At 41.1% G+C, this 27,018-nt stretch overlaps 1 protein-coding gene across 1 annotated transcript in view; it reads right to left on the bottom strand.

Moving 5' to 3' along the window:
• Nucleotides 1–1,032: 1,032 nt before the first annotated feature.
• NMD3 (NMD3 ribosome export adaptor) overlaps nt 1,033–27,018 on the bottom strand; it is a 108,559-nt gene continuing 82,573 nt past the window's right edge. Inside the window, exons 12-16 of the mRNA XM_073626117.1 lie at nt 23,781–23,893; nt 18,839–18,911; nt 9,575–9,681; nt 3,420–3,490; nt 1,033–1,351 (exon numbers count right to left, since the gene is read on the bottom strand). Of these exons, the coding sequence (XP_073482218.1) occupies nt 1,218–1,351; nt 3,420–3,490; nt 9,575–9,681; nt 18,839–18,911; nt 23,781–23,893 (498 nt within the window). The 3' untranslated portion in view covers nt 1,033–1,217. The remainder of the gene's footprint in view (nt 1,352–3,419; nt 3,491–9,574; nt 9,682–18,838; nt 18,912–23,780; nt 23,894–27,018) is intronic.

Below are 27,018 nucleotides of genomic sequence, written 5' to 3'. Positions count from 1 at the left end.
GATTAGCATACTTGCTCCAAACCTATAACCAGCCAGTATAACCAGGAGAGCAACACAACCATCAAATAACTAGCATTAGTTCTGTAATGACAGCTGACATTTTTGTCTGCATACTTTTTCCAATTAAGCAAAATGATAAAATAAAGGGAAAAAAAATGAATTCCCTTCAAAAATCAGTCAGATTGTTCCTGTCAGCAAACATCTAATGACAGCAAATACCCATCAGTGTGAGCACATTAAAGTGATAGTAAACCGTTAAAAAAAAAAAAAAAAAAATTCTCCCTGCAAATTAATGTCATAACGTGCTAGTATGCATAGCATACCAACACATTATGAAAAACGTACCTGAAAACAAAGCCCTCCAGCGGCGCACTGTCACTACTGACAAGGCTTCCATCTCCACCCAGTCTTCCTTCCGGGTTTGTGAGCAGTGGCCGCTTGACTGGCCAAGCCCGTATGAGGTCACTCCTGCGCATGGGAGTCACAGCCGTAGCACGGTTCATTCTATGGACGGCAGGCTGTTCATTTAGAGCGCAGTGCGCGTTAAGGAGATATTTCCTGTACTTATAGGTAAGCCTTATTATAGGCTTACCTGTAGGTATAAATAAAAAAAGCCTTTACTACCTGCCTCATAGACCATATTTTGCTACACACAGATACCACAGTGCGCACTGATGTACACCAGCATATGATCTGCTTTCTCCGATGTTCTGTAGACCAGGGGTAAAGAAATCATTCCAAATCCTAAAACCCCAAACTTCATGAAATTATATAGCAGTCCAAAGTTGATTAAAATAGTTCCCAAACAATGATCCCATTCAATCGTATTTTTTCAATGTAACTGAAAAAGTGTCATCTATATATACACAAGCACAGCTCTGTTTTTTTTTTACTTTAGACTTTGTGTGATATAAATAAAATGAAAATTTGCTAATACAATGTTCTGTCCTCAAAATACCTGCAATGAGGCATGTTGTATATGCCAGCTCTTTAAAGATGTCAGCATAAAAAGAAAATAAAAATCCAAACCGCTTAAACATTTGTTATTTTAATATTTGACAGTTGGAAGGCGAAACACACAAGAGCTTAGTGTATGGTATCCAAGTTCAGAGAGAAATATGTATGAGTGCACATTTTAGATAGCTAAAAAAAATTAAATTGGACACATTCTAAATCCTCTCTAGTGAAACACACCAGCAGGATGCTTTCAAGCAAGTCTATTCTGTCAGCATTTCCGACCCTTCCCCACCGGTGGCATCATGAGAAATGTGAAGATCTTCTAACATCTCTGCCAGACTGATTCGAGGAGCTCCCTCCTCATCAGTGTCACTCTCCACTGCAATGTCAGCATCTGAAGGAGAGAAAGCAAGTATGAGGTCTAGACTGCAAGGCGACCAAAGAGGAAAATGAGCATGATAAAACAGAAGAAGAAATGTGTTCATTGCTTCTTTGTACTACACTCAAGGGTGTTTCTCACCAAGTACATATCTAAAACATCTCTGCTTACATTAAATTCACGTTCTTATTTTTGCTAATCTGAATGGGAAAACTGTTTTTACATACAGAATCTTATTGATTTCCTGGTTGTTTAATGCATATCCAGCTGTCTGGTATATGACGTGATGCTAAAAACGTTCTAGACAATGTGGCCAATATATGCAGAGAAAAGCCACTACTCCAGACAATGCTTTGGTGTTTAGTTGCTTATAAACAGAGTTTTGATGGCAGCATGGTCACTGTGCTGAAGGCACCAAATGGGCATGCTCCCATCAAACAATGTACGTCACATATAGGCATATGACCGATATTAACAAGCAGCGAAAGAGCTTTCAAACAAGTCTCCACTTAACTCTCTAGCAGCTTGTAAAGTTATTCCTTTTCAAAGTTCACCACAAACACTCAAAAAAGTCTGGTCTCAGGCGTTTCTAACAGATTAGAAACCTCTCCTGGTTGTTTACAATCTGCTCTTCAGAAAACAAAACACTAAGACTACTTTCACACTGGGGCGATGGCGGTAAATTGCCGCTAGTTTTAGTGGCGCTTTACCGTAATTTTAGCGGCGCTTTTCGGCCGCTAGCAGAGCGCTTTTAATCCCCGCTAGCGTCCAAAAAGGGGTTATTAGCGCCCATGTAGCGGCGATGCTGAAGCGCTCTGCAGGCACTTCGGCAGCACTGCCTATTCATTTCAGTGGACAGGGCATTTTAGGAGCTAAACCGCCCTAAAGATGCTGCTTGCAGGACTTTTTCTAATGTCCCACAAGCGCACCTCTCCAGTGTGAAAGCACTCGGGCTTTCTAACTGGAGTGACAGGAGAGGTGCTTTACCAGCCCTATTTTTAGCTCTATAACACCTGTAAAGTGCCTCAGTGTGAACGTGGCCTAAAAATTCTGGGTCTCTGCTGTGAAATTTCAAAATAATGACTCCACAGTGCGTATAGCTACAGTGGCAAATGAGGGCTTTAAAGTACTTTTACGGTTTGTCCGGTTTTACTGGGCATAGCCTGGGCACGTTAAAGCTCAATGCACATTGGGGCTTAAAAAACAAAAAACAAAACACCAGTTCCCTTGGCAGAAAAAAAAACAAACACTCTTATAGAGCATTTTTGTACAAAGTTTAGGAGATTTTAGCTTTTTTTCTGCCAGAAATCTCCAATCAGAAACGCAAACCAGAAAGGTTTTTTTTTTCCTGTCTCTAAACACTGAGCTCAAAATATGCCTGTAATTGTCCGAATGTACATGGACACATAGGAGAACATTGAGTTGCTTCTGCAGGCAGAACACAAAACTCCTGTAGAAGCAGCCATTTTTAAGCCAGTGTGCATAGAGCCTTACTTTAAAGGAAACCTATTATGAGTGAACCAATAAGAAGTGCTAAACAAATATGTGGTTCCTTCAGGTACCTGAGGTCTAAAAGATTGTTAAGGGGATAGAAAACATGACATGACTCTTCTAAGGTGTATTTGATTGTGGCATTATGACCCCTTTCACACTGAGGTGGTTTTCAGGCGTTTTAGCGCTAGAAATAGCCTCTAAATAGCGCCTGAAAACCACCTCCCATTCATTTCAATGTGTCTTTTCACACTGGAGCGGTGCGCTTGCGTGACGTTAGGAAAAGTCCTGCAAGCAGCATCTTTGGGGCGGTTTGGCATTGAATAGAATGGGCAGCACTTCCAAAACACCTGAAAAGCGCTTCGGAAGTGCCGCAACATGGGCGTTTTTAACCCCTTTTTGGGGTTAAAAGTGCTCTGCTAGTGGCCAAAAAGCTGCGCAAAAGCATCGCTTAAACAGCGCTAAAGCGCCGCCAAAACGAGCGCCGCTTTAGTGCTAACATGGTCACGACTCAGCGTGAAAGGGGATCTATATGTAGCTGTGCGCTTCAATTTGAAAAACACATCTCTAAGCACTTAATAAGCATCCTTACTTCTGTAAATGTTGACATTCTTTCGAATAAGTTCATCTTCCTCCAGATCTTCAAGGAAGTCTTGATACTGCCTGCAAAAGACGTCAAAAACCAATTACAGAAACATTCTTTTTCTGCGAAAGGATATTTTACCAAGAATGAAATCTCTATTTAAACGCACTGTAATGGCATGGCAAATAAACAAGAGCGAACAAATGTGCTCTTGAGAAAGTCTACATATAGCAAATCCCTAATTCAGAAACAGCTCTGCTAACATTTCCACTGACTAGAATCCAGTAAGATAGGGAAAACTTTGGTAAACCCAAGAAAAGCATCCAGTTCAATGATAAAGCTAAACTGCAGGCAAACAGCTAAATACACCTGTATACATGGGAGCTATTTTATGTCATTTTTCTATCAATCCCATCCTACCAGAAAACTCGTCAGCACAACTGAATGGCACCTTGTGCGTACTCTCTCTCTCCAAGTCTGAGCTCTGCTGTACAGGAAATTGCAAATACTACCAAAGCTCACATACCTACACTCCTTGAAATATAATATATATTCATTTACGTGTCTTTTTTTATTTGCCTGGAACTCGGCTTTAATAAAGCACTAGAAGACGCCTGGCAACCACTGTATAAATTTTGCTTGGCCTAATGGGTAATGCTCAGGTAGTGAACAATTATACAATGACCTTATCATAGATTCTGTCTGAACCTTCTCTAGGGAAAAATCAATAAACTAGGCTAGATTTCTAGGGGAGATCACCATTTTCCTGTCCCGGGATCAGCTGGTAACATACATGTTAATCAAGAGCTCTACTTCCTTTTTTAATGGGCACATACAGTGGATATAAAAAGTCTACACACCCCAGTTAAAAAGGTCAGGTTTCTGTGATGTAAAAAAAATGAGACAAAGATGAATCATTTCAAAACTTTTTTCACCTTTAATGTGACCTATAAACTTTACAACTCAATTGAAAAACAAACTGAAATCTTTTAGGTGGAGGGAAGTAAAAAAAGAAAACTAAAATAATATGGTTGCGGAAGTGTGCACACCCTCTTATAACTGGGGATGTAGCTGTGTTCAGAATTAAGCAATCACATTCAAAATCATGTGTCATGTTGTCATAGGAGTCAGTACACACCTGTCATCATTTAAAGTGCTTCTGATTAACCCCAAATAAAGTTCAGCTGTTCTAGTAGGTCTTTCCTAATATTTTCTTAGTCACATCCTACAGCAAAACCCATGGTCCGCAGAAAGCTTCCAAAGCTTCAGAGGGATCTCATTGTTAAAAGGTATCAGTCAGGAGAAAGGTACAAAAGAATTTACAAGGCATTAGATATACCATGGAACACAGTGAAGACAGTCATCATCAAGTGGAGAAAATATGGTACAACAGTGAACCAAGAACTGGACGTCCCTCCAAAATTGATGAAAATACAAGAAGAAAAACTGGTCAGGGAGGCTTCCAAGAGGCCTACAGCAACTTTAAAGGAGCTGCAGGAATATCTGGCAAGTACTGGCTGTGTGGTACATGTGACAACAGACTCCCATATTCTTCATATGTCTGGGCTATGGGGTAGAGTGGCAGGACGGAAGCCTTTTCTTACAAAGAAAAACATCCAAGCCCGGCTAAATTTTGCAAAAACACATCTGAAGTCTCCCAAAAGAATGTGGGAAAATGCGTTATGGTCTGATGAAACCAAGGTTGAACTTTTTGGCTATAATAATAATAATTATATTATTATATATTATATATTAATAATAATTCCAAAAGATATGTTTGCCACAAAAACACCACTGCACATCACCAAAAGAACACCATACCCACCGTGAAGCATGGCGGTGGCAGCATCATGCTTTGGGACTGTTTTTCTTCAGATGGAACAGGGGCCTTAGTCGGGGTAGAGGGAATTATGAACAGCTCCAAATACCAGTGAGCATTGGCACAAAACCTTCAGACTTCTGCTAGAAAGCTGAACATGAAGGGGGAACTTCATCTTTCAGCATGACAATGACCCAAAGCATACATCCAACTCAACAAAGGAATGGCTTCACCAGAAGATTAAAGTTTTGGAATGGCCCAGCCAGAGCTCAGACCTGAATCCAATTGAAAATCTGTGGTGTGATCTGAAGAGGGCTGTGCACAGGAGATGCCCTCACAATCTGACAGATTTGGAGTGTTGTTGCATAGAAGAGTGGGAAAATATTGCCAAGTCAAGATGTTCCATGTTGATAGACTCATACCCAAAAAGATAGAGTGCTGTAATAAAATAAAAAAGGTGCTTCAACAAAGTATTTGTTTAAGGGTGTGCACACTTATGCAACCATATTTTAGTTTTTTATTTTTATTTCCCTCCACCGAAAAAATTTCAGTTTGTTGTTCAATTGAGTTGTACAGTTTATAGGTCACTTTAAAAAGGTGGGAAAAGTTCCGCAATGGTTTATCTTTGTCTCATTTTTTTATATCACAGAAACATGACATTTTAACAAGGGTGTGAGGACTTTTTATATCCACTGTACATTTTTTTTTTGCAAGATCTTTCAGCATGCATACTTTGCTTGCATGACCAACCACCATTTAAGATCATTAGGTAGGTTAATGCAACTTACTACATAACTGAAACACATCATGTGATCTGTTTAACCCTCAAATTATCAATACTGTTTAGCCATCGCTATGATCCAGGCACCTGCTCTACACAGATTGCAGTTCAGCATATTAGCCTAGCCTAAGAGACTCATAATGGCCTGTAACTGAAAGCAGAGCAGCACACTAATGAGGTAATGCCTGTGCTGCTGACAAGCAGAGGAGAACCAGAATGGAAATTCCACAAATTGAAAGGATTGGTCTCCTAGAAAGTGTTTGTGTGCAGGGAGGATATGTTTTGAATTTGTTAGTCTGCTCCTGTGTCTCATCCCCCTTACGCCTTAACCGCCCTTGCTAAGTGAAGGGATCCTCTGTGGGGTACTCATGGATTGAATGTGGAGGAATGAGGTTTTGCATGTCCGTGGTACCACTATAACCCAAATGCTGACCATGTTCATTGCAGGGAGTGTCAAGAAGTTCAGCAAATGTGGTGTTCACATTTTCAGCCGATATGGCAGGTGAAAATGCATCAGTCAAGAGGAATTTTGCAACTAGGTCAACACCATGAGACAAAAAGAAGATGGGAAAATACCACCAAATGTAAAAAGAAGTGTAAATACTTATATTGCCAGAGGCATCAAAGACAGTATAATAGGGATTAAAATTAAAAGTGAATAAGCCCCCATTCCTGTGCCTCTGTATCCACTTGTATGCTAAGCACTGTGGGTTGTGTATAGCCAGGAACAGTCTAAAGCATGAGGCAATACGGTCTTATCCCGCCTTACATAGTCCATGCTGCTGTGCTCTTTAAGTTCCCAGGCTTCGCCCATCACGGTGGGCATATCTCCCCTCCCAAAGGGGTCTTCCATATTTGGGTAATAACTATGTCATTGCAACAACATACCCGGTAAACCCCTAATGCAGGATCCAGTGCCTGAAGAAAACATTACAGGCCAGCCACACTACAGTGGGGTCTGGGTACATTCCCCAAGATAAACACCAAGTGCAACTGATCTGGAAATTGATAGATAACCCAGGGCAATAAGCAGTCAAATTTTAACATAAGAGTCTAAAGAAAAAAAGAAATGGTTTAAAAAATAAAAAACTCCGAAGTAAAAGTGGTTCATCATCAAAGGACATTAGTAAAAAAAATATGGAGTCTCACAAAGTGTGTGTATGCAACCCTAGCAAAGTTTGTTGCCAGTGTAATCACCCCATGCAGCACAGATTGCCCCTGCTACTGACACCATCCATTGCTCTACTGACACCAACTTCTGCCCTATTGACATGTCCACTACTCTACTTACTGACACCGTCCACTGCTCTAATAAATGTAAAATGTATTGATAAAGTATATCTATCTACACACACACACACACACACACACACACACACACACACACGCGTTTGTTTGAGCTTTGGGATGCAAATCCTAATGCAATAGGCTGTGCCCATGGTCTAGGAACGCAGCCCTGTGTCCTGTACTGTACAATTAATATAAAAGTGCATTTAATGATTTTGATTAATGTACAGCTGGATTCTTTTTTGCATTGTGTTCAGTGTTAAAAGAGTTCCAATTCTATACACTATTTGAACAGCATGAAACACCCTAAAGAATTGAATAACCAACTAGATGCTATAACAGAAAGCATATATTTGTCACAATATGCTAATTATTAAAAGTCACAGATATATCTGGAAGGGAGTAATAAGTGCAGAGCTTCATGTGAAAAAGCTACTTGTTTTCATTTGTTTGTTTAACCACCGCTGATAATAAGTAAATAGTGAAATCACTGAAGAGCTCTTTAAACTGATCTTCATAACACAAAAGGTCACCAGACTGAACAAAAAGTCCTTCAGTAAACAAGTGCTAAAATCAAACATTATAGAGGAGTTGTGCTGAACGTGTATGACAATGTTAGCTAAGACCACCAGGGATGTACAAGTGGTCATACACATGACCTTTCAGCCAGCACATCCAACCGCCCCTTACAATAATATCTGAAGAGGAACATTCTGAAGAAATTGTTAATAAACTCAAGCAAAAACAAATCACATTTCTACTGTCTCTATCACGTATGAAGACAGACAGACAGATAGATACTTCCCTTAATTCTTAGGCGCCTATTTTTTGATGGAGAGCAGATATTGTTATTCACTATATACCAAGGTATTATTTCACACCGGAACCTGCATTTTTATGGGCAATTCATAAAATGCAGACCACGCTATAAGTTTGCAGTATGTCACTTGGCTATAAAATGTGACGTGACTGGATTCTTCTTCAATGGTGTGCAAGTGTACCTAGAAACATTAACGCTGTTTTGAGTGTAAAGGGAGGTCACATCAAACATTGGTTTGATATGGATTTCTCTTCTGTTCATTTACTTTCCATTTTGTCAACGAATAGAAATAAACTACTAACACTTTTATTTCTAAAAGCATTATATAAATATATATATATATATATATATATATATATATATATATATATATATATATATATATATATATATATATATATATAGCAAAGTCCTGCCACTGCAGTAGAGAGATTAAAGACAACACAGAGATCTCACATGACTGAGGGTCCCCAGAGGGTTGTTTCTGAGTGTAAAAAACTAGGTTTTCTGTTTTCCCTGGGTTTTGTTATTCCCAAATTAGGGTCTGGAGTCCAGAGACTTCGAAGAGCTTTGGGAGGGAAGAAGCCTCTAATTCTCTGTCAGGGTCTTGCTGGTGAATACATAAGTGTGCAAACGTGTTATAATGAAGGGCATAGCAGCATCTCAGGGCTCCATGCCTCTCCGAAGGTCCGCAAGGCTGCAACCAAGTGTGTATGTATCCACCATCAGCCCGGTGAGTGTGCATAGAGAACTGAGAAAGGTGCAGAGTTATATGTAAGCACAAGCCTGCTGTGAGTTGGTTTGTGTGACCAGACTAAAGGTTAAGGCCAGAGCAGCGGTGCTGGGAGAGAGTGCCAGGAGGCTGAATATCATTTTCATGTTGGAAACCTCTGTGAGGTCACCAATGTATTTTGCTGAACTAATATTTTTATTTTGAATAAAAGTGGGCCATCAAGCCCTGAATAGTATTTCTAGCGTGGACTGAACCCACTGGAAAAACAAACCACACTTGTGCCAATACCCTGAGAAGATCGATCTATATTATACTGTATATATACACACACACACCATTTTATATGTGCATAAACCCAATCATTCTTATCCTAATGTTGCACTAATGATTGCTTATTTTCTTATGTGTTTGGTGAAGTTATGTCAAAAAGGAAAACAAGGCGCACTGCAGGGCCTGCCAGACACTATGCCAATAGTGAACATAAATCTCTGCAGAATTCTATTCAAAATTATCCATGAATAAATACCTATTATCTTTAGCAATGAGGTAAATATAATTAAGCCAAAACAGCTGAAGTTTAAATAGAGATATTTTCCTTATAAATGCCACATGCTGGCAATGGAGATGATTAGCACTTTGATTCTGTAGAAAGGACCAAGTCACACAAAATAGACAAATATACGTCAACACACAAATGTGAGCCACATGCTCAGTGAATAGAGACCTTTCATCATCTGTGTCTGTGCCTTCTCTGTCTCTCTCCAGCTCCTTCAACTTCCAGTTTCTCCTTTTCTGCCTTCTGGCACGATTATAGATCTTCTTGATTAGTATCTGTATGAGATGGGAAGAGTGAAATACATGGGCTCAATGGGTTGCCAGTACTGGATTTTTCTAAAGATGCTACTTGCTGGGCTGTGTGTGACTTTAATTATTTGCATTACAGACCCTGGATAAGCATGCAGCAAATGAAGAGCCAGAATTCAAAATGAGAACATTTTGGCACCATGAAAAGTGTTCATACAAACTGAGAAGTAGCTGCATATCTTGTTCAAATTTCTGTGAAGAAACAATTGAACTGCTAAGGCTTGTGCTCCTAATAGACTATGTTAAGTGTCATAGTCTTTTACCTAATACCAGAAAAATACTCTGGAATATTATTGTCACTACAATCAGAAAAACAATCATATGAAAAGACAATCTTTATCCGTTTGTGACCAAGTCAGCTGGAGTTTAATGAAGCAATGCAAAGCCAAATTATTCTAGTCAGTGTGGATTAACTGTAGCAGTTCCAAACAGTATCAAAACTGATGTTAAAGTAGTAGTAAACTCACGTATTTGCTTTTTACCTATAGGTAAGCCTATAATAAGGCTTACCTATAGGCACAGTAAATATCTCCTAAATATGCACCGTTTAGGAGATATTAACTCTAGCAGCAGCCGGTGACAACAACACATGTGCACTGGTCTCTGAATGGACCGTGCTGTCCGTTTAGAATTATGTGCCATAGCCATAAATCCCACATGCATGTGCAGGAGTAACGTCATTACAGCTCAGCCATTCATACAGCCGGAGCCAGCAAACCCAGCAAGAAGACCAGGTGAAGATGGAAGCACCTACAGAAGTTACAGTGTGGTGCTAGAGGGCTTCGTTTTTAGGTAACTCTGTCATAATGTGCTAGTATGCAGTGCATACTAGCATATTATGACTTAAAGTGATTGTAACCCTTTTAACCCTTATTTTTTTTTAAATAACAAACATATCACACTTACCTCCACTGTGCAGTATGTTTTGCAGTGTGGCCCCACACCTCGTCTTCTGGGATCTTGCGGCTCCTCCTCGCATCGGTAAATCCCATGGGAGAAGCACTCTCCCTGGGGGTTACCTTGCAGGCGCTCTCCCGAGTCCAGCATTTGTGTGCATAGACACAGAATGCCGGACTCGGCCCCGCCCCCTGGTGCCCACGTCAATGGCTGCACTGCTATCAATCTATCCAATCAAGAGCCGAGAACCCCGGGCAGAGAAGGTGAGTGTGTCTCTGCCAAGTAAAAAAAAAAGGGCTCAGGTGAGAAAAACAGGGGGCTGGTCAGTGTAAGACGTTTTTTCACCTTAATGCAAAAAACACGACAGTTTACAACCCCTTTAAACTGCTCGGGGTCCAATTCTTTTTTTTTTTTTCTGGTGCGGTTTACTACCACTTTAAGGAACTTGCATGATGCATGCTGGAAAAATATTAACAGATCATAACGCAAATGTGTGGCAGCAGGGCAGGTGGGTCCCAACAGTAAAATCTGTCTGTATGTGCAGAATAGCATGCTTACATAGTTACATAGTACATAGTTACATAGTAGGTGAGGTTGAAAAAAGACACAAGTCCATCAAGTCCAACTTATGTGTGATTATGTGTCAGTATTACATTGTATATCCCTGTATGTCGTGGTCATTCAGGTGCTTATCTAATAGTTTCTTGAAGCTATCGATGCTCCCTGGTGAGACCACCGCCTGTGGAAGGGAATTCCACATCCTTGCCGCTCTTACAGTAAAGAACCCTCTACGTAGTTTAAGGTTAAACCTATTTTCTTCTAATTTTAGAATTTTAGAGTGGCCGCGAGTCTTATTAAACTCTCTTCTGCGAAAAAGTTTTATTTCTATTGTAGGGTCACCAGTACAGTATTTGTATATTGAAATCATATCCCCCTCAAGTGTCTCTTCTCCAGGGAGAATAAGTTCAGTGCTCGCAACCTTTCCTCATAACTAAGATCCTCCAGACCCTTTATTAGCTTTGTTGCCCTTCTTTGTACTCGCTCCATTTCCAGTACATCCTTCCTGAGGACTGGTGCCCAGAACTGGACAGTATACTCCAGGTGCGGCCGGACCAGAGTCTTGTAGAGTGGGAGAATTATCATTTTATCTCTGGAGTTGATCCCCTTTTTAATGCAAGACAATATTCTGTTTACTTTGTTAGCAGCAGCTTGGCATTGCTGAGCCTATCATCTACTAGGACCCCCAGGTCCTTTTCCATCCTAGATTCCCCCAGAGGTTCTCCCCCCAATGTATAGATTGCATTCATATTTTTGTCACCCAAATGCATTATTTTAAATTTTTCTACATTGAACCTCATTTGCCATGCTTGTTATATTCTGTGGAACTTAAGGTTTTAATCCTCTGCATTGTGTAAAAAGGCTCTTTGATCCTGTATGGACAGATCCTCCCCCTTCTGCATTGTCTCTCTTGGCAAGGCCAGATAAGACACACTGCACACGCTCAGTTTGGTCTCTATTGCTGGAAAGAACATTTCCTTGTTGATCAGAGCTAGCCAGGTCACATGATATTGACATCACTCATGTGGGCAAGTATACAGATCCTAAATGACAGCCCAGTCCCTCCCTCCTCCTCCATGCCCAGTAACTAAAAAATAACAGTGGGTGGAATGTCACATCTTGATTGATGGATGATCCGCTTCCCATAACAGTATGAGGACACAGGCTGTAGTGAAAATCTCCTCCTAACTGAACACTCAGCACTCAGGCAGACCCTGCAGTGTATCATGTGACCGTGGTATACAGATCAGCCCAAAAGGTATATAGTGGCACTATTTTAATGTAAAGATTTACAAGCTGTGGGCACTTTGGGGGGCAGATGAACAATTTTCATATTACTGGGTTTAGTAACACTTTAAGGAATATATGCCACACATATGCCTCTGTGGGTACTGAGATTTCTGTGCCAAGAGCAGCATAGCAAGATCCCAGCATAACGAACAAGATGTCAGACAGACAGCTCTCAGTCTTTGTTTATGTTTGGGCTCTTGACCATGTGATCATTGCGATAGACACTCATATGATCGGGAAGTCTGTCTGCCATCCAGCATTAAGACCCACTTGAAAGGGGTTTAAGAATGATTATGCTAAACATTATTCAATTTGTACATTCACTTAGGGCAAACTGACAAGTTCTCATATAAGAAAAAAAAAAAAAATGACTTAAATAAATCACACCCACTGGTAACATTATATGGGGGAGTATATGACTTCCTCCCAGGATGCAGTGCTCAGGCCTGAGCAGCCAATCACCAGGTCTGAGTACTGATGAGGAGGATCAAGACAATAATCCTCCAAAGCCATCTAAGATGTCCAGACTTGCTGGTTGGAAGCTAAACAGTGGAGACCTTGAGTGGAGAGTGTAAACAAGTTTTGCTTTTGTGTCATGGCGATTGCTGGGTTGCATTTTTAGGGTTTTTTTTGTGGCTTTTCCTTGCAGCTTTTTAACACCTTTTTCTGTCACTTTTTAAACAGCCTCTTTTTTTTTCTTTGCTTCCTTCAGCCTACTAATTAAGGGGAGTGGTTAATTGGCTACAGGTGCTTGAGGCCTATATAACTTTCTCTAGAACTCATTTTGAGCCTGCTGATCTTTGAGTTGCTGGAACTTAGACCAAGTGGAACTAGACTAAGTGGTGAGTTAAAAATCAGAGTGGAAAACAGGAGGTTATAACAGGGGTCAAAGTACCTGTGTATTGTAAATACATGAGTACTGCGAGTACATGTGGGCTTTATTAGTATTAGTGTCAGGGCGTACCTGTGCATTGAGTACCTGAGTGTTGTCCCAGTAGTGTGTGGATCGTTAGTACCTGTGTATTGTGTGTGCACGTGGGTCTGTGAGTACCTGTGTATTGTCTTGTTGAGTATTAGTGTCAGGAAGCTAGTTGTTAGATAATTTGAACAGGGTATAATCCCCAATCCTCATTAAATTAGTAAGTACAATGCCCAGCGGGTGTGGAGATGCGATTTGGTGTACATCTTGCGACATGTATGCGTTCCTTGATCATCCGATCGAGGGCGAATACTACTGTGCAAAATGTAATCACATTGTTTCCCTGGAAGTCCAGGTTCTGAATCTAGGGAAGCAACTGTCAGCACTGAGAAGACCCGGAGAGCCAGGAACGTACCCGGCAGGGGCCAGCACAGAGGCAGGTGGAGACAAAGAGGTGCAGGCACTAGAAATGAGTAGATGGGTGACAGTCAGTAAGGGTAGAGGGGAAAGTGCCAGGGAGGCTGGTCTGGGCTGGAGCATTCGCAATAAGTACGCTCCATCGAGTGACATTGGTGAAACCAGTCAGGGACCAGCACTGCTGGAGCTGAGGGACTCTCCTAGCTCCCGGGGGAAGAACTCCTCCAGTGAGTGTGGGAGGGGAGCGAAGGTAAAGGAAAGACAGATTCTGGTGGAAGGGGACTCAATTCTTAGAAGGACAAAGCGGGCAATATGTAACAAAGACCTGAAGTGCCAAACTGTATGTTGTCTACCGGGCACTCGGGTTTGGCACATCACGGATCTGGTGGACAGATTACTGGGAGGAGCTGGAGAAGACCCGGCTGTCATGGTGCACGTTGGCATAACTGACAGAGGCCGATGGAGTGTCCTAAAGAATGATTTTAGGGACTTGGGAGCTAAATTGAGGAAAAGGACCTCCAAGGTAGTATTCTCAGAAATACTACCGGTACCACGAGCCACATCAGAAAGGCAGAGGGAGATTACTGAAGTAAACAAGTGGCTGGGGAGCTGGTGTAGCAAGGAGGCGTTTGGGTTTTTGGAGGACTGGGCCAACTTCTCAGTCGATCACCAGTACTATAGAAGGGACAGACTGCACCTAAAGGAGGAGAATGAAGATCTGCTGGGAGTGACGACGGGCAAAAAGTTAGAGGGGTTTTTAAACTAGGCAACGGGGGGGGGGGGGGGGGTTGGGTCCAGAGGTAGAGATAGTCAGTGCGAAACATATTCCAGAGGGTAGTATCGGGGGCATTATTGGTAGCTTGACTAAAGCACATAAACCCAAGGTAAGTATAGTAACAAGTTCTAGTTGCAATACAAGGGGAGGAAAGTGCACCAGAGATAAGCCACGTCCATAAAACATTGAGGACATTGAAGGCTCAATATAATCCCATTCTTGCATATTCAGGATACAAATACTCCAGTGTGCCCCTGGGAGACAGCATTACCTGCACACAGTGTGTGCAGTGTAATGCTGTCTCCCAGGGGTACGCTGGAGTATTTGTATCCTGAATATGCAAGAATGGGATTATATTGAGCCTTCAACATTGCTGATACTAAATCCTGGCTCTAATTGGTGCATCCGGTGTTGGCTTTCCTCCCTCTAATGGCTGCTCCCATAATTATTAACACTATCTACATGCCCCTGCTGAGATATTTAGCTATATTCAATATGCTTTCTAACTGCTGATTGAACTTTCTCATCCTACCGTGATTTTCATGTTTTTGCATTTCAATTTAAGATAGAGACATATTTCCTTCTCTGTCTCATCTGTGAACCTTGGCCGTGTCCTGAGGAAGCCTAACGGCGAAACGCGTAGACATACAAGGTCTCACTGCACAATAATCATAGATGCTTTATGTTACAACTGTCATTTTGTTTTTTAGATATTTGTATTTTTCAATAAATTTATATTTTTTATACTGCTATATCTTCTCCACTGTTTCTTAGCCTAAAAAGTCTCCCTGGTAATACTCAGTACTACCTTATTTTGTATCCTAGTTGCAATCTCGGAACACCCAATAAAGGGATAGTATTCGACCGGTCTAAAATACGTGGCAGGTTCACCAACGCCAGGAGCCTGGCGGACAAGATGAGTGAACCAGAGATAATGTTGTACGAGGAAGATTTGGATTTTGTGGGAATTTCAGAGACTTAGTCCAACAGCTCTCATGATTGGCTGGCAACCATTCAAGGGTATATCCTTTATCACAGGGATAGAGAGGGTAAAAAAGGGGGAGGGGTATGCCTATATATCAAGAATAATGTACAAGTGAATGTGAGAGATGACATCACTAAGGGAGCTAGGGAGGAGGTGGAATCCTTATGGGTAGAGCTCCAAAGGGATAAAGCTAAGGGGAAAATACTGGGAGTATGCTATAGGCCCCCTAACCTGAGGGAGGAAGGGGAGACAGATCTCCTATCACAATTTGGATTAGCAGGAAGGATGGGAAGTATTATCATAATGGGGGATTTTAATCATCCAGACACAGACTGGGCAGAGGGAACTACGTATTCATCTAAGGCTTGCTAGTTCCTAAATGTCTTGCAGGACAATTCCATGGATCAGATGGTAGATGTACCAACTAGAAATAAAGCGTTACTGGATCTACTGATTACCAACAATACAGACCTGATCACTGATGTGGAAATACGGGGCAATTTAGGAAACAGCAATCACAGGACAATTGGCTTCAGTATAAATCACACAAATAGGAAACATAAAGGGGAATAGACACCGAATTTCAAAAAAGCCAACTTCCCTAAACTACAAATCCTGCTAGAAGGCATAAATTGGGATAAAATCTTAGGAACAAAAGAACACGGAGGAGAGATGGGTTTGCTTTAAGAGCATATTAAATAAGGGCATTAGCCAATGCACCCCACTAGGTAATAAATTTAAAAGAGCAAAACAAAAGTCCTGAATGGCTCAACGCCAATGTAAAAATGCAAATAAAAGCAAAGGAGAAGGCCTTCAAAAAATACAAAGTTGAGGGATCATCATCAGCATTCAGACTTTATAAAGAAAGCAACAGGAAATGTAAGGGTGCAATTAGGGCGGCTAAGATGGAACACGAAAGACACAGTGGAGGAGAGCAAAAAAAATCCCAAGAAATTCTTTAAGTATGTAAACAGTAAAAAAGGGAGGACAGACCACATTGGCTCCATAAAAAATGAGGAAGGACATCTGGTTAAAAAGGATGGGGAGATGGGGAAGGTATTGAATTTATTCTCCTCAGTCTTCACGGGGGAATCGGGGGGGGCTTCAGTAACCAAAACTGCAGTGTTTATCCTCATGACACATCACAGGAAGCACCTTCATGGTTAACGGAGAACAGAATTAAAATTAGACTTGGGAAACTTAACATTAATAAATCACCGGGACCAGATGGCTTGCACCCGAGGGTACTTAGGGAACTCAGTCAAGTAATTGCCAGACCATTGTTTATAATTTTTACTGACAGTCTACTGACTGGAATGGTACCAGCTGATTGGAGAAAAGCCAATGTAGCACCAATATTTAAAAAGGGCCCAAAATACATCCCTGGGAATTACAGACCAGTTAGCCTAACATCAATAGTATGCAAGCTCTTGGAGGGGATGATAAGGGACTATATACAAGATTTTAGTAATGAGAACGGTATCATTAGCAGTAATCAGCATGGATTCATGAAGAATCGTTCTTGCCAAACCAATCTATTAACCTTCTATGAGGAGGTGAGTTGCCATCAAGATAAAGAGAGGCCCATAGACGTGGTATATCTGTATTTTGCATAAGCATTTGACACAGTTCCCCATAAACGTTTACTGTACAAAATAAGGTCCGTTGGCATGGACCATAGGGTGAGTACATGGATTAAAAACTGGCTACAACAGCGAGTTCAGAGGGTGGTGATAAATGGGGGGTACTCAGAATGGTCAGGGGTGGGTAGTGGGGTCCCCCAGGGTTCTGTGCTGGGGCCAATCCTATTAAATTTGTTCATAAACTACCTGGAGGATGGGGTACACAGTTCAATCTCTGTATTTGGGGATGATGCTAAGCAGGGCAATACCTTCTCCGCAGGATGTGGAAATCTTGCAAAAAGATCTGAACAAATTAATGGGGTGGTTAACTACATGGCAAATAAGGTTTAATGTAGAAAAATGTAAAATTATGCATTTGGGTGGCAAAAATATGAATGCAATTTATACACTGGGGGGAGAACCTCTGGAGGAATCTAGGATGGAAAAGGACCTGGGGGTCCTAGTAGATGATAGGCTCAGCAATGACATGCAATGCCAAGCTGCTGCTAACAAAGCAAACAGAATATTGGCATGCATTAAAAAGGGGATCAACTCCAGAGATAAAACAATAATTATCCCGCTCTACAAGACTCTGGTCTGGAGATAAGCACCTGAACGACCACAACATACAGGGATATACAATGTAATACTGACACATAATCACACACATAGGTTGGACTTGATAGACTTGTGTCTTCTTCAACCTCACCTACTAATGTAACTATATGTAACTGTGTCAAATTTTAGACCAAGAAATATAGTGGCGAGGGAGTGTGAGGAAGGTATTTTTAGATAGGAGGTTTTTTTTTTTTTGTTTTACAAAATAATCCACCACTTTGCCCTGAATGGGCATCTTTCTGGGTCATTAAAAAACAAAACAAAAAAAAAAACCTGTTTAGAGGTCCCATTATATTGAACGCTCAACTGCAGGAAACTGCAGTTGCACGGCAAGAGTTAAATGCTCATTTAGGACTGGGGGGGGGGGGGGTTAGGAAAATTAAATTTACTTACCTGATCCTGTGCGTTGCTAGACCGGTCCCCCACAGCATGTTGCCCCTTATGGCCCCTGCAGACACTAATCTGCTTTTCCTCTTTTCACTGTTATAGTAGTGATTTCTAGTCTTCCAATAACTCCTACAGCATGTCCACAGTTTCTGACCCTCTCCTGCAGCATGTCCGCAATCTCTGACCCTCTCCTGTGTTATGTCTGCAGTCCCTGATGCGCTCCTGTATCTCTGACCCTCTCCTGTGTTATGTCTGCAGTCCCTGATGCGCTCCTGTATCTCTGACCCTCTCCTGTGTTATGTTTGCAGTCCCTGATGCGCTCCTGTATCATGTCCACAGTCTCTGACTATCTTCTGCATCATGTCCGCAGTCTGACTATACTGTTGTGTGCCATCTCTGGGAATATTCTCTGAATTTATGTGCGGTCCTTTGGTGATGTTGGGGGCCGCATTTGAGGCCCTCGTATCAGAAAAGCTGACCACCACTGGCCTAAACCAAAGTGAGACAAAGTTTGTAACAGGTTTTATCTATAAATATAGCTAGCACTTTTATTAGAATCCATAGTTTAGAGAAGAATTCTTAAGAGTCATAGCTAAAACTAAAGATCATGTATTTATAAGCAGAGTGCGCCATCTAGGGGATAGAACTTGACTTACCACATCAGGAACGTTATGGGGGTTCATCTTGTTAATAAACTCATCATTTAAATTACAGTTTGCCAGATCAAATCTAAAAGAAAGGATTTGCAAAATAAAAAAAAGGATTTACAATTCCAGATGAAGTATCAGAAACACAAACAATACCGACAACTTTAAACTTGGAAAACTTATTCTGCTAAGCTTAGTATTATCTGCAAGTAGCTGAACAAAGCAGATCATTAGGGAAAAGCAGTGCCGGGATGCCTGGGAGGTGTGTGTAATTTAGCAGTACACCCACACACACTCCAATGGGAACGGAGTCTCTGAGCACTCCAAATAACAAACTGCTCAGGAACAGACATGACAGCCAGCACTACAGGGCACACAAACTGTTCTAAAATAAAACACGAATATGCCCTATGGAGTTTACTGTAGGTAAACAGTCGTTTTGCATAGCAGATCACAGAATGCATTCTATATGTAGCAATACAACTGTTTTTTTTTTTTTTAGCAGAAAACACAGTTAGCAATTATTTTAAAATGTTGCAGCTATCTATAGACCAAGAAGAATGCTTGAACTGAATAAAAATATGTGTGTCTCATTTATAAAGAAGGGGCTCTTTGGAAATAAAGAGATGCACATTGAACCCAGATTTTTGTTTATTGGTTAAATTGCACTTTTGTAGTTGCTTGTAGTATACAGTATATTCTGAAAATTAGAAAATTCATTTTAATTAGTGACATAGCAGAAGATCACAAGATTTTCCTGCCTGCTTCAAGCTAGAAACAAAAACTTGCACATCCCTCTTCATAGTTTTGCATTTTTGGTGCAGGTAAACGTATGTGCACCGGAGGGCTGAAATATTTTCAAGAAGCTATGTACAGCAACCTGCCATCCCCTCCCAACAGCCATGATCTGCTTGCATTGCATAGAGAAGAAAGTGGTGACGTCACAGATAGAAAGGTTTTATTTACAAATGTCATTGGCATGTCCACTAAGCTGAGCTTACAGTCAGGCACTGCTCTTTGAACTATACTATAGAGATTTGAAGTCCCTGCTTCTTTTAGGTCAGATCAGGCTCATAATGTCAAACGTCAGACTTAAATGTCTGCTTCATCAAGGCCAGACAAACGCTACTTAACCACTGATGGACAAAACACTTCAGAAACCTAAAAAATGTCTGACTAGGCAAGACCCCCCAAGCAATTACTTTGCATGCCAGGCTGAATAAAGCAGAGCTGAGGGCTCGAGAGGAGTACTGAGGCAGAGTGCTTTGATGTTTTCACAAAGCTATGTACAGAACCCTGCTGTGCCCCCCAACCATGAGCTGCCTGCACCACATAGAGAAGCACAATGATTTCATTGGGTCCAAAATAAGGTATGTATATAAAACAGGGTCAGGAGCACCGAAGAAGAAATCCACTGCACAGGGCAGGCAAGTATAACAGGTTTGGTATTTTTAACTAAAAAAAAAACAAAACAAGACTTTACAATCACTTTAAAGTGGTTGTAAAGTCAGAAGGTTTTTTTTTTTATCTTAATGCATTCTATGCATTGAGATAAAAAGCTTTCTGTGTGCAGCAGCCCCCTCAGCCCCCCCCCCCCCAATACTTACCTGAGGTCCCTCTAGCTCCAGCGATGTTGTAGGAATGTCTCGGCCATCCGAGACTCCCCTCCTCATTAGCTGAGACTACAGCGCTGCACCATTTGCTCCCGTGGCTGTCAAAGCCAGTCAACCAATGCAAATAGACAGGGGGTGGGGCCAGGTTGCAGCTCCGTGTTTGAATAAAAGAAAAACTTTAAAGACACTTGAAAGTATAAAGTTGCTTGGATAAGTAAAAATGTATTAAACATAGTATTACAAACTTAAAACACAGTGGAAATGGAATGATTACAGATCTGTGTGCAAGATCACCACATTCAAAGCAGAACTGAGATCCTCCTTCGACCAACGCGTTTCAGAGTGTCAGTATCTCCTTCTTCAGGGGTGTAAATAAATTATACTTTTCCAAGTAACTTATACTTTCAAGTGCCTTTAAAGTCAACCTTAGGGGTAAATTTTCTTTTGCTTAGACTTCTTGGATGTGGCACTTTATGAGGATATAAATCAGCGGTACAATTGTCTCCCTGTCTGAATGGACACAGGGAGCTATGGCTCAGCTCAGGTGCCTCATAGCAAGCTGCTTGCTGTTGGGGCACCCAACAGGAGGGAGGGGCCAGGAGCACAGAAGAGGGACTCGAGAAGAGGACTGCTCTGTGCAAGTCCACTACAACAGAGCAGGCAAGTATTACATGTTTGTTATTTTTAATAAAAAACGAGCCTTTACAATCACTTTCAGTCCACATATGTTTAAAGCATATGTCAATGCAATAAACAAACATATGCAGTTTATCTCCATAATACATGCACATTCCCCATGTTTTATCCCCTATAAAGAGCATTCAAATGCAGACATGTACTTCTCTCTAAAGTCATTTTGTAGGCTGAAAACCTGCAGCATTTCTGAGTGTCAGAAATGCTCAATGCCCTTTGCTAAACTGCAAAACCATTACCACGGTCTCATCTCTACAAAGTCTAATCATTATGTAGTCCAAGACTATCTAATAATAATAATGATGATGATGAATAAAAAAAATAAAATAAAGTGTGAAAATAATATGGAAAAGCACAAGTTAGAACTTTGTACCAATATCTTTGAATATCCACTGGAGTACTGTTAAACCAATTATATATTGTTTTTATAAAAAACAAAAAACAAAAAAAAAAACCTGGAAATTCTCCCTGAGAAAGCAGTCATCCAAAATTCAGTGACCGGGTAAGGAGCCAGAATAGCCACCAAGACATTAAGGGGGTCGATGTATAGAATGTTCATTTAGAATAAAAATCACTATTTTCTATAATCTATGTAGTTCTTGTATCACCAATGCCACCTAGTGGCCAAAATGCATTTTTTTTTCCTGTTCGAGGCATTTATGAAAAAAAACACTGGAGGGGCAGAATGCACAAAGCAGATCCGAGAACTCTGCGATCAGCAGTTTTTGATCGCTCACTTCTCGGTTTAGGGGTAGTGAGGGACAGATGCAGCCAGGACCGTTTTTTTTAATCCTGCACTTCTCTTTCAATCCAGAATATTTTTAGCTGTGATTGGAGCCACAGTTGATTCACAAACTACCAACTCGTTCTCTTTAAATGAATGCACATGCAACCAAATTACTTTTCTTTTACCCTTGTCTGACAATAAAAATATTATTTCTACTTCTAAACCATGGCCGCTCAGGGGTGCTGCCAGTTTGAGTGGACTTTTAAAAACATCCCTGCTACAGAAAATGTGTGCGTGCCAGGAGTGCACACAATGCCATCTTTAGAGACAGTGTAGATCACTGCCAAAGTGCACAGAGCCAGAGTGTAAACACTCCTACTGTTAACATTTGGGAGCACTTCTCACAAGAGAGGATGGCAAAGGCGAATACAATGAAGGAAGGGATCCTAGGGAGGTAAGCAGCATCACATTCAAGGTGGGCAAGTTATTATTTTGTGGGATTGTTGTTTAAACCCTTTCACCACCCCACCCCCCCTTCCCCGTCCTGCACATTAACCCCTCATCTCCATCCTGCCATTGTATGGTGACCTGTACATGAACACCTTCTCCGCTTCAGCCCTGGAAGATTTTACCCCCTTCCTGACCAGAGCACTTTTTTCGAGTCGGCACTGCGTTGCTTTAACTGACAATTGCGCGGTCGTGCAACATTGCACCCAAACAAAATTGACATCAAACATGGCAAATCATAAATTCTGCCAGGGTATGTAAACTTATGAGCACAACTGTATAGGGGGATGAATGCCGCAACAGCTCCCAGCAGGAAGATGGAATGGAGCTCCATCCTGCGTGTGTCAGTGACGTCAGTCCAGCTGAGACACTGACGCGGGAGAGGATCAGACTGCACAGATATTCACTGGAAAGACCAGTGTGCTGCTGTTTCTCCTCCCCCAACTCTCTAAGCCTCTTTGCATCTGAGGACAGAGGAGAATATATAATAGAGATTATATATATATAAATATATATATATATATCTATATAGATATATAGATATATATCTATATATCTATATAGATATATATCTATATATCTATATAGATATATATATATATATATAGATCTATATAGATATCTATCTATATATATATCTATATAGATCTATATAGATATCTATCTATATAGATATCTATATAGATATATATATATATATATATATATATATATATATATATATATATATATATATATATCTATATCTATATCTATATATATATATATATATATTATTTTTTTTTTTTTTTTTTTTAAATAAAATTAGAAAAAGAAACAGTATAAAAACCTTTTTTCCATGTATACACAATTGTTTTCAAAAATGCCTTAATTTCCGTTGTTTTAAGGGTGATGCTTCACATAAGGGTAAAGGGTTTTTTACCCTAGTGCAACTCCCCTCGCAGCCACAAACCCCCCCGCAAAAATATTCCCGAGCCCAATCTCAGTCCAGTGTTGTGCACTCTGCAGCAACTCTTCTCCCCTCTCCCGGCTCTCATAGGCTTGGCTGAGAGCAGCGGGAGCCAGCTCTCAGTCAAAACCTATGAGCAGAGACCGAGCAGCAAAGCTGAGCCAGGTTGTGTGTCTGAACAGCCGCAAACAGCCCGGCTTGGGAGCGAGCCCGCACGAGTGCCCCCATGGGAAGCGTCTTTCTATGGGGATATTCGTGGAGGGAGGAGTCAGGAAAGCCAGCGGGGGACCCGAAAAGAAGCTCCTTTAACCATTGCACGGAGCTGGTAAGTATTTAAGCAATAAGAATTGATTGTAGTTTGTCTGGCACGCATTTCATTTCTTTCTGCATTATACAGTCACTAATTCGAAATTTCCTATCTAACCATATATGTAGATCATATACACAAAAAATATAGCATACCCCTGGACCAAGTCCCCATGATTCAGCAGATGTCCCAAGTGTGTACGACAGTGGTACTGTTGGCTCGTGTTCATCTCAGAAGTTTTTTGAACCCAAACTTCAGCAAGAGTATGCTGTGTAAAAAGAAAATGGAAAGGAAATTATATATTTTTCTGCGATTACATGAACAAAAGTAACTACGCTCCAAGCTCCATAGAAGTCTATGAGGTTATACTGCACATACACAGGCAGCAAATGTGTGCATTGTACTGTATACAGATTGTGACAGAACCTCAATGCATTTGGTGCCAGAACTCAATAAGGAATCAGATGAGGAGGAGCAAAGTGAGTTACATCAGCACAATGCAGGAAAAGGGTAAGAAAACATTCTGAAAATACTGTTCGAAAGTTTTGTTACCTTTCATTCAATAAAGCAGAGAAAAAATAATTTGCAAAGTGTAACAACCTGGAACGTCATGTAATGTAGCAAGACTCTCAAAACATCGACTTCTAACTCATCATGGTTACCTTACTTTATATGGCCTTCCTCAAAAGGCCACATAAATAGCATGGATTGCACGTTTTCTGTCCGGTGGATGGATAATTAAAGGGGCCGGCATTGAAGATCCTTGGTGCGTAGTCTTTAGTGCACCTTTGTGTACACACAACATTTAAGCATTGTGCACCGGATTTTGACATGTCTGCCTTTGTTTTTTTATCGTCAGGACGGCTGTGCTGATGTCTTGGTTTTGTATTTCTACAAGCGCGACTCGCAAAGGTGAGATGCATACATTGATTTAAAATGTTCCTGTTCACCTGATACTTTTATGTTTACTCTGATCCTACTGATACTTTCAGATGAGCCCCACCTTTGTTTTGTTTGCTAATAGTCTGAGGACTTAAAAAATATGACTAATCAATCTACAAGTTAGGATGTGATTATACTTGTGAGTTGCTTTGTACCCAACCTTTCCTTACCTGGTTACTGAGTGATTGGACGTACCTTGATATGCCGAAACTGGACCGTGGAATTTTGTAATGCAACTTGCAACATGATATGTAATTGTGTACTGAATTGTTTATTCTTTGTGCTCATGTTGAGCATATTGGTTATTGTACCAACATGTCTTTTTTTTACCCCATCTTGTCAATAAAAGCGTTAAAAAACAAAATGACTAATCTTTTATTATTATTATACAGGATTTATATAGCGTCGACAGTTTACGCAGCGCTTTACAACATTAGGGCAGACAGTACAATTACAATACAATTCAATACAGGGGGGAATCAGAGGGCCCTGCTCTTTAGAGCAAGCTTACAATATGGGAGGGAGGGTCAAGTATCTTGAATTAGACTAGCGATTTGTACCCAGCACTGGTAGCAATGGCACAGAACAAACGTTTCCAACCTTTCTGAGACCAGGGTCCAGTAAATTCTTCTAAAACCTTCCATGCCCCAGCAGTAAATAAAACGTTTTTACTGGTACAATAAGGCCTCTACTACACAGGCAAACACTGAAAACAAAATATGTAGCCAAAAGATACTGTACACCGATACCGAGCATTTGCCCAAGTACTTGTACTCGGGCAAATGCTCCCGATGCTGCCCCGATACCTAGAGGACAGCTGTGATCGGCGCATGGGGGCGTTACAAGATTCTCCCCCAGCGGCTTTCAGTGGCTTTAGTGACATACAGTGGTGATCGGTCACCGCTGACTGTCACTGCATCCTCCTCCATGCCCCCTCCTTTCCGCCATTCCTCTCTCCTTCTCTGTCCCCCTTCGCTGTCCCCTCCGTTCTTCTGTGCCTCTCCGCTGTCCCCCTCCGTTGTGCTGTCCTCCACCTTCCTTTGTGAACGGACAGAGTCAGCTGACTCTGTCCATTCACATAACTGAAACATTGTAACCTCCTGTGATTACGATGTGTCAGTTTATGAATAGAGGAGCCGCTGTCTTCTCTCCATTCATTCTCAGTGCAGCTGAGGCTGCAGAGAAAGGGACTGGGGAATCTCTATCCTCGGCCTCTTTCTCTGTCTCAAGGGGGAGATATCAGAGGTCTGTTAAGACCCCTGATATCTCACCAAAGCCCCCCAACAGGGCTGATTAAAAAACATATTGCAATAAAGAATAAAAAAAATATTATTGTAAAAAATAAAAATTGTAAATAAAAAAAATAAAAAAACACACACACACACACACACACACATACACCGTTCACCCCCCCCCCGAAAAAAAAGAAAGCACTGTTTAAAAAAAAAAAAAAAAAAAAAAAAAAACACTGTCACGTGACATTCAAAAAAAAAGTATCGGTAATCGGTATCGGCGAGTACTTGAAAAAAGTATCGGTACTTGTACTTGGTCCTGAAAAAGTGGTATCGGGACAACCCTAGTACACAGGTGTGATGTTTTGTTTTCAGGGGCAACAGGAAATGTAACTTGGCATGCTGAGTTTGACAGGTGACACCGTAAATGTGTGGCAACCATTAACCAAATGCTTGGCCTGCAGTTGTGGCATGAGGTTTCCATGCAAAATCCCCAATTGGCTATATAAAAAAAACCACTGCTGCCTGAGTAACAGAGACCTAAAAGGTATAGGAATGCAAAATACTTATTTAAAGTATATAAAAAAAGCAGTATTATGTTGAAAATATGAGTTACAGTAAATTAAATACAAATTACAAGGCTATTGGAAGCTTTGTTTTTTCCCATGGCCTTTCTTCTGTCTCACTTCTCATTTTGTCTTTTCTTCTCTTTCTGGCTCCCTCAATCAATGTCTCATTGACCTTTAGGAGTTATACATTCCAGAGTCATTTACCTGGCTGCAGGAGGGATTATTAGAGAAGAAGGCAAGCAGAGAATCTTCTCGGAGCCTGCAGCTCCCTATCCTACGGATAATAAGCTGTGGAGTGGAGGAAGGGCTGGGAGAATGCAGGTGGTGCAAATCTGTACAGGTGGCATCCTGCAACTAGGTGCTGCTTGGCAAGCTCTCATTCTTCCACCAGTACCTGGCAGGTCTCAGGAGCACAGCCTGAGCTGAATGGGAGGACTAGAAAGGAGAAGCAAGGAAGGGACAAGCTGGAGACCGAGAGGAGCACTGTGTGACTGACAAAGGGACACACAGGAGGCATAATCACATTACTATAGGACTTGCCACTTTCCAGGGCAAACGCAAATCACAGCCTAAATTAATGAAATATGTGCAGTCCTGCAGTTCATGGATTGTACTGTGTAATCACAACAATTAACCAGACACCCTGAAAT

This window comes from Aquarana catesbeiana, linkage group LG04 (assembly GCF_042186555.1).
Source record: "Aquarana catesbeiana isolate 2022-GZ linkage group LG04, ASM4218655v1, whole genome shotgun sequence".
In the NCBI taxonomy this organism is placed as follows: Eukaryota; Metazoa; Chordata; class Amphibia; order Anura; family Ranidae; genus Aquarana; species Aquarana catesbeiana.
The sequence above is the reverse complement of the archived record's forward strand: the minus strand, read 5'-3'. Positions and strand labels throughout refer to the sequence as shown.